Raw genomic sequence first — 18880 nt, forward strand, 5'->3', positions numbered from 1 at the left:
ACAAGATATTTAAGTAAATAAGACTAAATCACATCTAGGACATCAGAAATAGGATGGGAAGAAAAATTAATGTTAAAGAAAAAAATGATATAGGAAGAAAAAATTCAGTATCAGCTAACAGAGTTTAAGCTATTTTTCATGAAAAGTTCTTGATATTGGTCTGTGAACATGTCCCTTACCCCATTTCCTAAAGTCCTCTGCAGGGAAAAAAAGGAGTTCTTGTTAGTTTCACTAAAAAAAGTCTTTGTTTTCCCTTTTATAGTGGATTGATCATTTGATGTGGTTAAATATTTGGTATATGAGGATGACTACTTTATTAATCCCTCCTTTGTGAATTTTCCAAGTCAAAATTTCTCAAAGAAAAAGAAGACATCTTTGTGGTTATTTTAAATTAACTAACAGGTCACTATCAATTCCTTCATATTTCCATATTTCAGTGCCACTGAAATAGGCACTGAACTTTTAGAATGAGACTCCAAAGGATGAAATCGGAGATAGAACAAGCATAGTGAAGCTAAGAACATATTAATGTTTCCTAGAAGCCTTGATTATCCTTTACTGTACATTTTAACTGTCAGTTAATATAGTCCATATAGTTCACTAATGATGTCATCCTACTTTTCCAAAGATTTCAGATTCCAGGAACCAATGTCACCTCTGCACCTACAACTTCCACGAGGGCGGGGACTGTGATTTTCTTGTGCATCATTACAGTCCCAGGGCCCACCAGTGCTTGGTAAATACTTAAGGAATGAAAAAATACAGAAGGAACAGCAACAATACTGGGTATTTACTGTGTGCCACACACTCTAGAACTGACTCCATTCATCTCTCAACAATTCTTTGAAAGAAGTTCTATTATTAGTCCTACTTTTTAAAATGAGGAAAATAAAGGCACTGAGAAGTTAAGTAACTGGCCTAAGGTTACACAGTTAGTCACTGACAGGTTTCGAACTCAGGCAGTCCAGCCCCAGGGTTCCCATTCAAACACAATACTATTTCCTCTCCAGAAATCAGTGTACTGTGCAATAAAACTCTGTGGCAACATACAAATATAGAGAAAACTACAGACAAGGCATCAGTTGGTTCATGTTTTCTTCCCCAGTGCTGGGGGTGGAACCCTGGGCTGTGCACATGCTAGGCAATCTCTCTACCACTGAGCTGCACCCCCAGCCTAGGGCAGGAGTGTTAAGCAGCTTAGGACTCAAGCATTAAAACTGGCATCATCAGATACCGGAATTCAGGGGCAACGGAAAATTTAAAGTGTGATTTCCAAGATCAAGCTTTCTATAGTAGCAAAAACTCCTAAACAGCTTAAGGAGCCCAGAGGCTCACTGGTGACTGGATTCAGCTGTAACTGTATGCTGGAGTCCTTGGTCCAGAATAGGAACTTTTCATGCTGGTACAGAAGCCAGATTTAAGGTTTTGTGGTGGCTACATCAACAAGGAAAATAAGTATCAGCACACAGGGAACTATGCTCTATGCGAAGTCACTGGGGGCCTCTCCTGGATTAGTACCTGCCGCTGTGGAGGAAAGGGCATTGGTTAAGACTAGGCTGAAGCTTATTCAAAAAACAACATAAAGCTCTACTTTCTGTCAGTCTTGCTTTAGGGTATTAGTGCTCTGAGGCCCCATATGCCCTGATTACTCTTTATTTTTTCCAATTTTTCTTTATTATCTTTTTCTTCTATTAGTCATTCTGGAGTCATCTGACTACAAGACCTACTTTATGCCTTTTTTGGGAGTGCTGGGGATAGAACCCGGGGTCTTGAGCAAAGGCAAGCGCCCTACCACTCAGCTATACTCCCAGCCCTACTCTATCGTGTGTGCTGCAAGTGCCCCACACACTGAAGATCTGGGGGACAGAGGACTAAAGCTGAGCAGGAGAGCAGACTCACAGAAGCCTCTGCAGGTGCAGCACGGACTGAGATGCCAACGGGGAAGGCTGTGGGTGAGGGGTGGGTGTCTTGGCTCTGCCCTACTGTGCCAGCTGGTGAACCTCAGGATGCACAGAGCACTTCAGGACTCATGGAGAAGGACCCTGAGATGCTGCTAGGCAAAAGCCCGTTTACAGTGCAGCCTCCATTCTGGTTGCCTTTCAACTGGAAGAACACGGTCACCCCTGAGGCGACTCCACCAAAGGCTAGTGAGATTGATCCAAGTCTAAGGAGGCCTTGGAGTTCTGAACCATGAGGTTAAAGGTTAGTCTCACCACACCAGGAAGGCCAGGCCAATGAAATACTGAGTTGAAGTGGAGTGAACAAAAGTAATGTAGCCCCAGGCCTGGGAAGACGAAATGCAGTTCCAGATCCACAAGCAGGTAGTAAGGGATCTTGGGGGAGAACTAGATGGGTGGAAAAATGAAGTAGGCCTATGAAATCAGACACCATTCTATGTTCAAACAATGCTGGTGTCAACAGAGTTGCAGAACAGGTATGATGATAGCATTTGAATGAACAAAAGAAATGGACAGGGATGCAGGAAAGGGGGTCGACTGGGATTCAAGAGCAGTCTTGTCAGTCTGAGGGTCCTTTTCCTGTTCAACAAATTCTTTTGTTCTGTGTCTTATCAATCCCACACCTTGCCTAAGTAAGAATGACAGACAAGCCATTCTTAGCAACTTCCTAGCTTTTGAAACTATTTTGGTGCCGAGGAGAGAAAGCCACGTTTAAGCTGTTGTGTGAACTCAGGTTTTGGTTGGCTTCGTGAAGTTTCCACCCCAAGATGACTACTGCTCTGTGAGGAGAGATGGGTTTGCCCATATATGTGATCGTGCTGGGTTCCAGACCGACTCCCTGTGGAACCTCCAAAGGACAGGGAAATGCAAGCAGTGCTGCCTGGGGCTCTACACCAACTGTCCTTGCACTGTCAGCACCGGTGGGCTGGTATCTTCCTCCCCCAGGGACAGGGCACATCCTCTCCTGGGCACACCCACTGGCCATGAGCAGAGGGAACAATAGTTGGCTGTGTCAGAGCCAGCCACGCCCTGCGCCGGGCCAATGCTCCTGCCCCGCCCTCCCGCTGCCCCTGCCCCTGCCCCATGACTTCCTTTGCCTTTGAGGTGCTTCTGTGCTGAGTGCAGCAGGCACAGCTTTTCCGGGTTTGAACCTCTGAGAGGTGGCTAATGACAGTACACTCGCTATCTTCACTCTGGGTGACTCTTCCCTGGGGTTCTTCTAATCTTTGAAAGGTTGTACAATATGTAGGAATTTGGTTCAAAACACAGAGAAAACAGGTTTAAAAGAACCTAATTTTCATAGTTAATGTGCACTTCAGGAGGCAACCGCCACATTTCAATGTTTATCTCTGAAAATGCTGCTGTTAGTTTTGTATATTTATATTATTTTAATACTTTCAGTTTTGTCACCATAGGGAGGGTGGATCACATGTAAAGCAATAGTACCAAACTACATATTTTTATAAATTTAGGCAAAGATGCAATGAACTTAACAATATATACTACTGAAATTGACAATCTATAGGTTATTTCCTTTTTTTTTTTTCTTCTCAATACCAGGGATTGAACTCAGGGCCTTGCACTTGTGAGGCAGGCATGGCGCCACTGAGCTAAATCCCTGGTTACAGGTTATTTCTTTCTTTCTTTTTTTCCTTTGGTACCGGGGATCAAACTCGGGACCTTGCGCTTTCAAGGCAGGCGGTGGAACCACTGAGCTAAATCCCTAGCCCAGGTTATTTCTTAATACAGAAACTTCTGTATTTCAAAATTTATCCATCTACCAATCAGTATGTATTAAGCACCTGCCTTATTACAGTCCTTTTAAAAACAATATCCAAAGGGAGAAAGACAGGTAAACAAATGATTCTGATAGGCACTTGACAGGATTATATCTAGCACGCAATGTGGATACAAAGGGAAGGGAAGAGATCTCAATGGTAGTAGTGCAATGGCCAGAAAGAGCTTCACAGGCAGGCGGCCCCTGAGCTGAGGCAGGTCACCAGGAGTTAGGTGTGGACACATTTGCGGAGCTGTGCACGGGTGGGCGCGCACAGGAGGAGCTGGACAGGTCTGTGGCTCTCTGGACCGCAGAGACCCTGAAGGCCAGGCGGGCGTCCCAAGTCGGAGGTCCTGTGGGCATCAGGGTCAGCCCAGCACAGCCTGATGGGACCGGATTGGCCAACACTGAGCCCCACTTCTGAAATCAACTTTCCTTGGATATGGTCTACTGTTTTCCTTTCTAGAGGAATGGACTTTGAGGGGTGAGAACGATATTCAGGTTTAATTCACTGGGTTCTGGTTGGAGAAATGCCCAATGAGAGGCACAAGGACAGCGCTGAAGGCCGGCAGCAGGCACCCTGTGAGAAGATGTTCCTAGCCACCTGGCCAGTATGGCCAGGCCCTGGACAGCCAGGGTCCTTACCACTTCGGTCGGTCGGTAGTACTTGAGATCCACCTTCACGTGAACTTTGCCGGTCTCCTTACATCTGCCCACTTCATTTTCATTCTTTCCTTCCCACCTGTAAAGAAGAGAAACACTTCATCAGTGTCTAATTGCTGGGGAGCATTTGGCCAGGCTGCAGCCCACAGGATGGCCGGCTGGCTCGCTGCCGGGCGGGGTGGGGGCAGGGGGTGTAAGCTCATTAACTCAGAAGTGCGGCCTGCACTTGGCCCTACCACCAGCTCAATAGGGGCGCTCCAAGCCCTTCAAGAGCTGTGTTGAGAAGACAGCTTTCTGGGCACCCCCACCTGCCTGAGGAAGTCATAATAAACTCGGAAGCGAGACTTCAGAAATGAAGACATTACATAAAAAGAAGGATTTAGATATCTTTCAGGGATTTGAAAGATATGTTCTTTTTTAGACCATTATTGATAAGGTCAATTATTATGGATTAATTAATGTCTTTTATTCTCCCTTTCTTTTTTTCCTGCTTTTCATACTTACGGGGTTATTCAGTGTCAATTCAATCTGTTCCTTTGGAGGACATGTTCCTCGCCCTAATGGGCCATTCACGTCATCCCTCCACTGTATACAAGTGCCCCTGCTCCTCCCACGCTGCACGGGGCCTCACACAGAAATCTCAGGTGATGAAACCTCCAAAAAGTGCACAGGGAACGGGTCATTTCCTGCTGAGAGAGGCCCATCCACACCTCTCCACCATGGAATGTCCTTTGGGCTCGAGTCTCCTTCCCTAAACATCTATGCTGGCAACAGTAAGGAGCCACATGCTTCTTCAAGTGCACACTGAGCTTAAAGGTCAGCTCTTCCTACAATTCTACTTATCTGTGTTCTGTTCTCATTTTTTAAAAATAAATGAAGACACTAACTTAATAGTTACCTCTGGACTTCTACAACCTAATATCCCAACAACAGAATATATAAAATATTTTGAGTTATTTATTATTATAAATTTTTTCTGGCAAGAAAAGAAATTAAAAATCCTGAGTTATGTTCGACTTCGGTGTTTAACCTTAGAGTTTGCTTTGTCAGCTGGAAAGAAACCCTATGAACACAGGAAAATTCTGTGTGTGCCCTGGATCAGTGTTGACGGGGATCAAAGGGAAGAACGGAACACCGAGTTCGTTATTTTTTTTTTTTTGGTACCGCAGATCGAACTTGGGACCTTGCGCTTTCGCTTTCGAGGCAGGCGGTGGAACCACTGAGCTAAATCCTGGCCCCTGAGTTAGTTACTTGAATTGAATCACAGGTGCTGCTGACGGTGAATGCTGCGTCTTGCAGAGGGTTGTATTTTAAAATAGCTTCAGTATTAAAGACATAAACTAGGGCTGCAAAAATTTGTTTCTGATTGCTCATCTGAACATTCTGTCAAATCGCCTCTTGGTGGCACAGGGGAAATACTGTGCTGCCAGAGGAATAATCAGCTTATCAGTATGCTGAATTTGCCTGTGGACTCAAGGGGATTGTGGAACTGCCCCTAACACTGAGAGAAGCGTGGCATAATATGTGCAGCCCAGAGACTGGCCACTCATCATTTCCCGTGACTTTTACACTGGTTAGCTGACAGAAAAGGGGGTGTTTGGTAATTTACTTAGTGGCTCGCACTTCTTTCTCAATGTTGAGTATCACATCCCTTTGATAAGTAACGTAGACCTGACCATTTCAAAGGCAGGGAATGAGTGGATCAGAGCTAAATTTTTGGAAAATTCACCTGGAAGTGGTATGTGGATGTTTTGGAGTATGGAGATTGAAACTGTTTTACAACAACATAACTTGCAAAACACATCTAATTCTAAAGTTAATTATTTAGGTGGAACCTTTTATTAGGTTAGGTTTTCAGTAGATGAAAGTATCTGTATTTCATGGGTATGTTTTCACTTTTATCCAAACTTTGCTCTTCACAAAGAGACATAAATTCAGCAGCTATCTTAATGACAGCATCTCTACCTAAGCCACAGGGTTAACAGAAACCCTATTCATATTGTTGCTGTTTCTTCCACATGTCGCTGGGTACTCAGCCTAGGATAGGCAGTGCCAATCTGTGTATGCGTGTGTGTACACACTCCACTATGGAATGTGTATTCAACACGTCCTTTATGTTGGTAAATCTCAGATGTCACAAACTCAAGAAGCAGTGATTCAAACCTATTTATAATTCTTTCTTGCTTTGTGAAATCAGATAGAGACACACACATGAAAAGCCACAGCAAACACCTGAGAGATCTCCCTGATTTGAGGAACATGAGGGTCAGGACAGGAATGAGCCCAAGCCAGTGAGGCCCTGAGACTACATGTCTGCAAACTTCTTGAGAACAGCCAGCTGGTAAATACTTTCCGTGGTACACATCATGTAAAATCTCTGTTATGTATTCCTTCTCTCGCTTCCTACTTCTCTCCCTCCTCCCCCTCCTCTTCTTGTCATCTTTTCTTTTTGCCCAAGCCACCCTTTAAAACTGAAAACCATCCACATTCCAGGCCCTGGGAAGCTCTGGCATGCAGGCTACAGATGCTCCCCTGCTCTAGCAGACTGGGTTAGTGGTATCTACTTAACCTCAACTTCAGAAACGCATGGCCCATTTGCTTTTCTGTACCTACTACTGATTCTCTCTGATTGCTTCCCTTGCCGTAGAGAGCACTGGGGATTGTAGCACTAGTGGAAATGGGAAAAGGCTAAAGGAAAGACACTCCACCCGCTTAGGGGCCTGTTATATACAACCAGAAAGCCAGGCTGTGGTTAGAGTTACTTTGGCACTTACAGGGCTGAGCTTCGACCAAACCTTTCTTGTTGTCTGAATACTATCTGCTGGGCTTCGCTCTTGCAAGCGTATCTAGCGTCAAAACAGTATCTAAGGCTGTTCTCGCTTCGGCAGCACATATACTAAAGTAATATCTAAGGTCATGCCATTTCCCTCTACAATCAATACGGCTGCACTGAATAATCAGATGGAACTAGGACATGGCTCCAAGCAGAACTGAGTTGGCAAAAACCACTTTCTAATTTCTACTAGGTCTGAAAGAGGCCAGTAAGCAAGTTTCAGCCAAGGGCCAAAAAATAATAGGTTACAACAATATGTGAAACACTTGCATGAACAAGAGAAAGGTAACAGCTAATGCGCCCTAGTAAATAATGCTATGAATCAAAGTGCATCTGAAATGTCAATGAAATCATGGCGGCTTGACAGGGAGCAGAAGACTCAGCTAATTAACAGGAATTACTAGTCACTAATGTAGATCAGCAGTCACCAAGCAAGGATCCTATATATTCATTTTTACAAAATAAATAGTTGGCTCCTAGTAAGCATTAAATAGCCACAGAAAATAGTGACAGAATCATGCACAGTAAGGCCCTATGAGGACCTACTACCATGTACTCCAGTGAGAGGCCCCTTAAGGAACATGAAGAGCAAAATCCACCAGGCTGAGTCCAGCTTAGGGCGACTCCATCTGCACGGGAGGGCGAGATGTAGTGCTGGGGAGAGGACGGTCACAAGCTATCAGGACTGATGGTCAACAAAGGCCGTTTATTCGGGTGTGGGCATGGAAGTGAAGGTGCCAGCACGAGAGCTCTGTCAGTGACAGTCCTGGAACAGAGACCATGGTTTGCACACACTTTTGCTTCCTCCCCAGGCCACTTTTGAAACAGGAATGAATTCACAAGGCTGAAAGAACGGGAAAGAAACTGAATTCTGGAAGCTGGGAGCAGACTGGAGGAGTGCTACTATCGGGCCTAGAAGAAGCCCGGCTTGAAGGCCGAACAGGAACCCAGCTGCGGATGCTCGCAGGATCCTGGGGCCACCTCTCCCTAGTCCTTATCACCTGGCAACCATCCCACTAGCCTGAGGAAAAAGGTCTCCGGACTGAAGGTCACTGGCCCAGGGGAGTCAGGATGCTGAAACCAGGGGACAGAGCTAGTGTCTATGTGCCCAGCAGAGGGGACAAGCCTACTCCTTTGAGCTAGGAGACTGTCTCAGCTGCACAGCCCCAGGTCAGCCATAGGGACACAGCCAACCTTAGCCATGCTGTCACTGTGCACGCAAGGCACCCAATTCACATCGCGGTCCCAACTTTTAAACATAAGTAGAAAACCAAGGCTTAACACACAGAACTGTGAGGAAAACCACATGTAAAAAGGCATATCAAAATAAGATAAAATTGGTAGCTTCCTTGGTGGGACATCTAGGGGTGAGTTCTACCGCTTCCCCTTACCAGAAAGTTTGGCTCTGCCTTCTAATTTTTTTCATTAAAGAGTTTGACAGCACCCAGAAGGAAGCTCCCCCACCGCCATCCCAAGCTCCTAGGGCAGAGAAAGTGAGCTGCGTGGGCACCAGAAGCACCCCCCTCCCCCGTGGAAATGAGAAGACACATAAAAAAGCCTCAAAAACAGACTTCTGGATCACCTACAGCAACCCCAAAGGGAAACGAGATGGAACAATCTGATACTCAACCACCTTGACTCAATGAACTGGCAACAAAAGAGGATCTGGGAAAAATGAAATCAGAAATAATTACTCAGATAACAGCAAAGATTTTGCTCATGGTGCAAGACATGATTAATAAACCTAGAGAGGACACAGATTAAAAAAATAGAGGATCTGAGGAACATGATGGAATCCCAACACAGGAAACAAATGGAATCCATAAAACAGATGCAAATAGATTTCCAGGAGATTAAAAGCTCCATCGAAAGTCTGTGCAGCAGAATGAACCAATGTGAGGACAGAATTTCAGATATAGAAGAAAAGATTGCAATTAGTGACCAGGAAAAGAAAAATAGCTTTAAAATTGTAAAGGAGCATGAGAAATCAATCCAGCAGCTGCTAGATGATGCAAAGAAGAATAACATAAGATTGATCAGAGTCAATGAAGAAAGGGGAAAGATGACATAAAAAAACTGTTCACAGAAGTGATGGCAGAAAACTTCCCAAGGCGGGGAAAAGAACTTGACATACAGATAAGTGAGGCAAATGGGACCCAAATAGCCTTGTTCAAAAAAAATCTACACATAGGCATATAATAGTTAGGATTCCAGAAATCCAACAGAAGAACAAAATTCTACAAGCAGTGAGAGAAAAGAAACAAATCATATACAAAGGAAAGCCCATCAGAATCATAGCAGACTTCTCAATGCAAACTCTCAAGGCAAGAAGAGCTTGGAGTGATGTATTTCAAGCCCTAAAGGAAAACAGCCTCCAACCCAGATTGATGTACCCTGCAAAACTATCTTTCAAAATGGATGGAGAAATAAGATACTTTCATGATAAAAAAACACCTCAGGAACTTCATGAATACCAAACCAGCACTCCAAAAAATTTTAGACGATACCCTAGGAAAAGACAATGAGGATCACAACTCCAGGAAACCCAGCAGAATGAATCCACTGGGCGTGACAAATTAAACGCAAAGCGGGAGAATCCAACAAAAAGAAAAAGTCATGACAAGGCTTTTAAAACTTTTAACTTAATCTCCCTAATGAGTGTATAATTCAATCTTGTTATTGTACTGATTGGTATTTTTCTGATTCTAGAGTTACACACCTTTCCTTGTGCTATACTGGCTATTTATCATCTTATGTCTACTTTTTAATTGGGTTGTCTATTAATGAGCTCTAAAAGTTCTTTATATATTCTGGTCATAGGTTATATGCATTGTAAATATGGTCTGTTTAAGGACTACTTTTCATTTTAATGACATCATTTAAAGTTCTAAATTTTGATGGAATCTCATTTATGAATTTTTTTCTTTTATATATCATGTCTTTTGTATACTAGGTAGTCCTTGCCTACCCTGAATTCATAAACATATTCCCTTATAATTTCTTCTTAAAGTTTTATACTTTTAGGCTTTCCTATTTAGGTTCATAGATCCCTTCAAGTTATTTTCATGTATGGAAATAAAGGGTTGAGGTTAATTTTTTATATATGGATACCAGGTGTTCTAGTGCCATTTGCTGAAAACACTATCTCTTCCTCAGCTCTCGAATTGAGTTTATAGTCTATAAAATGCTAATGTTAAATAATCTTTCAAAACTCAGTGGACCATATATGTGTGGTTCTCTTTCTAGATTCTCTGTTTTATTCCAATGATCTATATGTCTTTCCTTACACCAACACTGCCTTGATTACTGTAGTTTTAGAAGAAGTCTTAAAATTAGGTACCTGCCGGGGATTTAGCTCAGTGGTTTTGCTGCCTGCTGCGCAAGCGCAAGGACCCGAGTTCGATCCCTGGTACCAAAAAAATAAATAAATAAAATAAAATAAAATAAAATAAGGTACTAAACGTCTTCCAATACTGGTTTTTTTCTTTTTCTAACTTTTCTAGGCCCTTTGTATGCCTACATAACTTTTAAATTTCAATATCCAGTTCTTCATTTATAGCAAGTATATACACAGACCTGAATTTTTATATATACCTTGTGTTTTCTAATCCTGCTAAATTCATATACAAGTTCTAGGGGCTCCTAGAGATTTCTTAGTATTTTCTCTGTAGACGATCATTTCATCCACATATAAAGATTTTGCTTCTACCATCCTATCCTAATTGTGTCATTTTATTGCCAGACTATTTTGGTGGGGACTAGGTTTCAAAGTTTAATGGACAGATAAAGAGTGAGCATATCTGCCCTTGTTCCCCACCTTAGGGAGAAAGCATTGTGTCTTCTCCATTCGTATAAGGCATTCTTGCTGGAAGTATGGAGTACATGTCTTTAATCTGTTGAGAAGGTTCTGTTCTACTTCTAGTCTCCTGATAGCTTTTACCATGAAAAGATGTAGAATTTAGTCCAATACTTTTTCTCCAACTACCGACAGGATCATATGGCTTTTTCCTTTCCTCTGTTAAAATGATGACTTTTGGGGGTGGATCTTCCAATGCTGAACACTGCCATCCCTATAATAAAACCACTTTCTACATACTTCCAAATCTGACTTCTATTAGGTTTGTTTTGTTAAACAAATTTCTATCTATGTTCATACTTTTTTCTTCTATTATCTTTATCCAGTTTTAGGATTAGCACAATGTTAAGTTCCTAAAATGAGGGGAGAAGTGTTCCTTCTTTTTTCTGCTTTAAATGTTTGATACAGTTTATCAGTTAAAATGTTTATGAGCCTGCTGTTGTCATATAGGTAGGTTTTCAAGCTAGGAATATACTTTCTTTAATAGGTGCTATTCAAATTTTATATTTCCTCCAGAGTTAGTTTCATTAATTTGTCTTCCAAGGTGCTTCTTAGAAGTTGTCAAATTTATTTCAAAACAGATTTTTGAAATATGCTTTCTATGTCCTTTTAAATTCTGTAAAATCTGTGGTAATGTCTCCTAGATCTTGATATTGTAATGTAAAAAATGTATAATTGATATTGTGTAACAGGAAGAAAAGGTCTAAAGGAGCAGGGGAAGTGGGAGGAGTAGGGGAAAGGAAAAAAGGGAAAAGAAAAAATACGAGAAAAGGAAAAAAATGGAATCAAAGTTTTTGCAAATAGGGAAGGGAGGGCAAGGGAAGGGGAAAAAAAAAGAACCAAGATACTCACGTAATGGTACAAGATCCCAATGATGAATGTAAATGTATTTTATACCTAATATGTACCAATAAACTTAATGGGGGAAAAAATAAGTTAAACCAACAACAATAACTTGGGGGAAATAGAACAAGCATGAAGAAAACTAAAACCAAATGAAAACAAACACCCTTCCCTTGTAACATCTTTCATAATGCCAGACACAGAGAAATAGATATAGGAAAAAAACCCAAACAGGCTAATATATTAAAAAAGGACAATTTATTTATTTAGTTTTAAAAATTCTTTTATTGGTACATTTTAGGTATACAATACGTTTACATTTATTATTGGATGCTTGTACCTGCACATAGTGTAGCTTGGTTCTTATTTTTTTCCCCATTACCTGTGCTCCCTTCACCCCCTCCACCCTTCCCTCTTTACATAGACTTTGTTTCCATTTTTTTTCTTTTCTCATAATTTTTCCTTTCCCTTCTTACCTTTCCTCTTCCCGTCCCACCACCCCTACACCTTTGGACCTTTTCTTATTTCAAATTATCAATTATTCATTTTAATCATTTTCATCCTTATTTACACTTTCATTTTCTCACACTAGAGAAACTATTCAGTATTTACACACGTGTGTCCTATTTATTTCACTTAAGAGTATGGCCTCAATATGCATCCATTTAGCTATAAATGACTCTAATATGTCATGCTTTATGGCTGAGTGGTACTCCATTTTATTAAAAAACCACATCTTCTTTATCCAGTTTCCAGTTGATGGGCACTTGGGCTGTTTCCAAGCTTTAGCTATTACAAACTGTGCCACTATAAACATGGGTGCACATATATCGCTGTGGTATGATTCTTTTAATTCTTTTGGGAAGATATCCAGCAGGGGAATAGCTGGGTCAAATGGGACCTCTAGCCCTAGTTCTTTGAGGTATCTCCATACGGATTTCCACAGTGGTTGCACCAGTCTGCACTCCCACCAACAATGGAGAAGGGTTCCTTTTTCCCCACACCCCCACCAGTATTTGTTATTGGTTGATTTCTTGATAGCAGCCACTCTTTCTGGGGTAAGGTGGAATCTTGGTGTTGTTTTCATCTGCATCTCTCGAATGACCAGTGGTGTTGAACATTTTTTCATATATTTATTTGCTGCTTTTACTTCTTTGTCTGAGAAATGTCTGTTCATTTCAGAGGCCTATTTTTGAATTGGGTCTTTGAATTTGGGAGGGTCTGATTTTTTTCAGTTCTTTATATATTCTAGATAGTAGTCCTTTGTCTGAGGAACAGCTGCTAAAAATTTTTTCCCACATTGTAGGTTGTCTCTTAGCTCTGTTGGTGGTTTCTCTTGCAGTGCAGAAGCTTTTTAATAACATGAGATCCCAGTTGTTGATTCTTTCTGCTAGTTCTCATGCTACTGAAGTTTTGTTCATAAAGTCTTTTCCTATGCCAATGTCTTCAAGAGTTCTACCTAACTTATCTTCTAGCAAGTTTAGTGTCTTAATATTTCTGTCTTAATATTTAGCTCTTTAATCCACTTTGATCTTAGTTTAGTGCATGGTGATAGGTATGGGTTTAGTTTTAATCTTTGGCAGGTTGAAATCCAGTTTTTCCAACACCATTTATTACATAGGCTATCTTTCCTCCAATGAGGGTGCTTGGCTCCTTTGTCAAAGATGAGGTGACTGAGTATGTCTGAAGTTGTTTCTGCATCTTCTAATCTATTCCACTGATCTTCGGGTCTGTTTCTTTGCCAGTACCATGCTGTTTTTATCACAGTAGCTTTGTAGTATAGTTTCAAGTTGGGGATTGTCATATCCCCAGCCATGTCTCTGTTGCCTAGAATTGCTTTTGCTATGGTAGGTCTCTTCTGGTTCCAAATTAATTTTTGGATTGTTTTCTCTAGTTCTGTGAAGTATACTGTTGGAATTTCAATGGCATTGCATTAATCTATATAGCAGTTTTGGAAGTATGGCCATTTTCACTATATTGGTTCTTCCTACCCAGGAACAAGGGATGTCTTTCCATTTTAAAAAAGGACAATTTAAACAAATTGAGAGATTTTAGAAAAAGACAACCAGAAATTTAAAACTCTAGAAAGAGTTGAGGAAATCTCCCAGAAAATAGAATAATAAGATGAAGGCATAAGGTAAGCAAAGGAGAAGTTTCCAGAGAGTATAGAAAAATTGGAGCAGAGTGCTTGATTTGCCTCTGTGGACCCTTCATTTTGCCAAGCTGAGCATTGTGGCCAGTGTCTACAGCCCAGCAACTCAGGAGGCTGGAGGATCGCTTGGGTTCAAAGACAGCCTGGCCAATTCAGTAAGTTACTTTTCTGTTTTCAGTATATTTTTATTAGTGCCTATTAATTTTACAGAATATCGGATTTCAATGTGGTACTTTCATATGTGCACGGAACATATTTTGATCCTATCCAGTCCCGTTTACCCTCCCCTCCCTCCACTTTGATACCCTTCCTCCTGCAGGACAGACCCCAGGCTTCACACAGCACCCTCACAGGGCTGCCGACCCTCCTGCCCAGGATTCTAAGGCTTCATTTATGCTAATGAAGATAACTGCTCTTCAGTAAGCGCGGTTCTAGCAGCAAGAAGCCCAGCTGTTAATGTTATAGTAAGTGAACTACAAATGAAATCCATCCTCCAGCTCTTCAGGTGGATGGCGCTTCTCAAGATTAACATTTGCATATGTCCTGTGCTTTCTCTATCCAGGCCCTTCCCAGTGTGAACTGTTGAACTCTACCCAGAGCCAGGCAGGTAGCGGAGTTGCAGTTTATCAATGGAGAGAAAGCAGCTCAGGGCTGTGTGACTTGCAGAAGATGGCACGGGCATCACTGTGAGGACCAACACTGCAAAGCCAGGCCTCGGGCTGCTGGGCAGTGCTCGGGCTGTGCTTCTGTTCCACCCACTGAAGGAGCTGGTGGTATGACACCCACTTAAAAGAGCAGTGTTGTGTTTATGGGCAGCCCTCTCCCAAACATTATTCTTGGGAACAGTTGTCAGCTGGCCCATACTTCCATCTTCTTTTAATCATTATTACTGAGAAGCTGTTCCATAGATAAGCCTGCTTTGGAGCTGTCTTTTCACATGCTTCACCTCCAGAGTTGGACTGGGTTGAGGAACTCAAAGGAAAAAGCCCTGGGGGACAGTGCCTATGGGGGGTGGGGGTGGGTCAAGAGATCAAAAGGAAATAAATAAACATTTAACAGTTAAGTAAAGGCTAACATTGGCTCTCCTCAGCTGTCAAATGGCAGTGAAAGAATTTTCCAATCCACAACCAGAATTTAAATAAGCCTTGAAGTCCCTAAGTTATCCTTACATGCATTGCTAAACATGCTCTGTCTCCCTACTTTATTTTTATTTATTTACTTATTTGTTTAAACTCAGCTGGGGCACACTATCCACTCCTGAAGGATGTAGGTGGAATTTCTCCTGCTTTACAAGAGAAAGCAAAGGTATTGAGGCCTCACTGCAGGGCTACTTGGAGACAGAAGGTCTCCTTGGCATGACCATATCACCCCGTATCCCTTCCTTCCACCTGGCCTCCATGTCTGTGCCATGCAGTCCTAAGTGCCGGCTACTACGCTCCTGCAGGAAATGGGCCTGGTCTCCAGCCTTAGGTGCTTGGAGTTGGGGGCCTTCCCAGCTCATGAGCAAATGATGGTAGGAGACAGGAGCTGGCACAGCTGAGAGGAGGCCCCAGCATAGACCTGGTGGGGGGGAGGGTGGATGCCTCAGTGAGGATATCTAAGCTAAGATGCTGGAGTGGCGGGGCATGGCGGGTGGTGGCGGTGTGGGAAGTGACCCCGGAAGCAGTAGGAAACTAGGAATAGGCAGTTCTTGGTTTGCCCCAGTGTGGTTCAGCTGGTTTACCCAGTTTACCAGCTTGCTCAGCACCCACATACAACTGGCTGCCTCTTACCTCTATGGCTTTCTCATGCCATGCCACCCCACTGGGATGCTTTCCCTCTTCTGAACTACCATCCACATCTTCTGCTTGGGCAAGGCTGGCTCCAATCCACCTCTCTGCAAACATCCCTCCAATCTTGACCATGGTGCCCTGACTTCAGTGCTAATACCACACCTTTACACAATACCAACACCTGTGCAGATATATGTGTAAGGATTGTGTTTTTATTAACTGTCACCCGGTTGGATCTATAATTCTCAAGGGCAAGGGAATGCCTTTTGATTTGTTTTGATAACTTTGTCTTTGAGAGAAAATGAGGTAAGCAGAGCACATTTACTGAGCATGGATATTTGTTGGGTACTGTGCTGGCTGTTCAGTTAGATAATTATGAAGAAAGCAATTATTTTCAGGATCCAAGAGACCAATGGCTCACAGCTAAAACTGACCTGTGACTTTAATGAACTGATCAGCTGTACATGGAATGAATCAGGGTTACCTCAGTCACTAAGGCACAGCACCACATCAGGACTCAACCCCACATGTCTGCTGCTTCAACAAAAGCACACGTTTACTTAGGCTGAAGTATTTGAGTTGTTATGGGCAAAGAATCCAAGTTTCTTACACTTATAAAAATCAATGATATGAATTCAAGCAGGAAACAGGGAGACAGAGAGGATAGGAAGGCAGGGAAGAGGAAGAAAGCAAGAAGACAAAGAGAGGAAGAGGGGGAGAAAAAGACTCCCACTTTCTTTTGTGGTATTGAGGATGGAACCCAGGGCTCAGGCAAGCTGGGCAAATGGTCTACCACTGAGAGTTCCCCTGTAGAACAAAACCTGGAGTTTTGATGAACAGCCCAATCTCACCACTATGACTAAATACAGGGTGGGTACTTTCAAAGGCCTCAATCTATTTCGAGACTGTTCTGGAAGTTCAGGGCACTTCCACTCAGGATAGGTAGTTACACACGCATTTGCCTGCCATGATCAGTTTTTCTATCTCTAATGGCAGATTCTGTGTGATGATGACTGAAGTGAGTTACATTTCTGTCACTCAACTTGGTTAAATGGTCTAGTCACGACAGAATGATGTAACAAGTTTCTGAGGTGGGAGTCAAAGCCATCAGAGGGATCAAAGATGGCAGGCCTAAAAACAGCAAATTTAAAGGTATGATGGGAAAATGGAGAGCCACATGGTTTTCCTTCTCCTGAAAGTCCCCCTACGTGGGACTCTTGTTAATACGTCACATGAAATTCTACTCATCAGCAGCCACAGATCAGGGTTTGTTTTCCTATAGCACTGTGGAACATAGCCACAGAGCAGCAAACTCTGGAGGAATGAACCAAACACAGATTGGATTCCTGGCCTGAAACTCGAAACCTCTGTAGCCACTGGCCTTCCTCCTTGATCATCCTCTCAGAATCCTGCTCCAGAGGGCAGGACCCAGGTCCACAAGTTCCACCCACCAGGAAACAATGTCAAATAAGGGGAGCACACAGGCACAGAATGGCCGCGAGGATGTTGGAAAGGGATTACTTTTTAAATGTATAATACTTTTACCCCCACTTTCACAGAAAATGTAAGCACAGCACCACAAACTATGATAACTATTTCCACTGACTGAGACATCCTTTTCCCCCAGCAGCACATAACAGTACTCATGTGGTTGCAAGCTGTTCTTACAATTCTCTTTTCAAAATTTAACAAGATTAATGACAGAAAATTAGTCATGACAAGTATTTGCCTGTTTGGTTTATCCTACCATCACCGTAGTTGTAGGAGCAAAATGTTTCCTTTTCATATTACTAGTAAGTTGACATGAAACTGAAACAAAACATGGCACTAAAAAGAGCCCCTCATGATGGACCCTCCCTAAACACACACACACACACACACACACACACACACACGCCCACACCCTGTAACACTCTTAGAAGAAAACAGTTGCTGTCACAAGGCTGCCTTCCAAACACAAATGTCCACATGAAAATTTAATGACTTTAACTTTTATCAGGGTCCAACAAGGTACTGATCTGTTCCTCTGGGTGTCTTCCACTAACCCAAACTCCAATCAATGTGCTATTTCCTAATATATTCAAAGCAAAAATCACCCACATGACATCAACGACTTCAAGACGGAATACTGTGACACAGAAGTCTAGCCTTTTCAGTGGACATTATAACACATTAAGTATTTACAAAAACAGTAGCCTAAATAGACAGGCAACAGATCTTAAAACAGCTCAAGTGAAGATGTTCCAGACACTGATTAGTGTGCTTGGTAAAGAGGAGTCATGAGGTTGCAGAGAAAGTCTAGAAGCTCAGGGAAAACATCTGTAACTTTCCTTTGGTTTTTTCTTTTTTGGTGTGGTGCTAGGCAAGCACACCACCACTAGGTCGCAACCCCAGCCCTCTAACTCCTTTTCAGCACATGAAGTGCAGCAGGTAGAAACTGTGAGAGGGAGGAAATCTTTCTCTATTATTTTTTGAGGCCCTCCCACATACAGAAGTTTTCAATCTTTTTTTTCTTCTTCTGGTACTGGGGATCGAACACAGGACCTTGAGCTTAGAAGCTTTTGGTCTTACTGTTGTCACTCCTGGTGCCTCCGGACTTAACTGTTCACCAAATCCTGTTGATCCTAAGCCTCTCTTGAATCAATCCCCCCTGCTCTCTCCATTCCCTTCCATGAATCAGGTCTTCTAGGAGGAAGCGTGGTGGCTTCCCTATAGCTGTCACCACCATATGTTGTCAGTCACGCTGACTATGAAACAAGGAAGATCAGGGTGACACCTGGTAATCTAGGCAGGTCTTCCTGGACAAGCTGGCTCTGGGGACTATCAGAGAAGCACCTGCTGAGTGCCAAGGGAGGCTGACCTGGGAGTGGGGCTCTACAGCGCTGGTTTCAACTGTTACAGCTGCAGACCAGGGGATTTGCTTCTAGTGACAGGGTTTAAGACCAAAACTGTATATAGTGAAAAATCCTCCAAATCTAGCTTTCCTCCACCAGAATTTGGGCTTTTGAAAGCTCAAAAGCCAAGTG

General features: G+C 42.6%; 1 protein-coding gene across 2 annotated transcripts in view; it reads right to left on the reverse strand.

Annotated features, from left to right (window-relative positions):
- Gmds (GDP-mannose 4,6-dehydratase) overlaps positions 1-18880 on the reverse strand; it is a 546952-nt gene that overhangs the window by 86988 nt on the left and 441084 nt on the right. For both annotated transcript variants that reach the window (XR_015439275.1, XM_004847792.4), the window contains exon 9: positions 4381-4477. Coding sequence is in view for 1 of the 2 variants with exons in the window: in XM_004847792.4 (XP_004847849.1) it covers positions 4381-4477 (97 nt within the window). In the remaining variant the exon portion in view is untranslated. The remainder of the gene's footprint in view (positions 1-4380; positions 4478-18880) is intronic.

This window comes from Heterocephalus glaber, unplaced genomic scaffold (assembly GCF_053883595.1).
Source record: "Heterocephalus glaber isolate CG9 unplaced genomic scaffold, H.glaber_assembly_v1.0 deba00001472, whole genome shotgun sequence".
NCBI classification, from domain to species: domain Eukaryota; kingdom Metazoa; phylum Chordata; class Mammalia; order Rodentia; family Bathyergidae; genus Heterocephalus; species Heterocephalus glaber.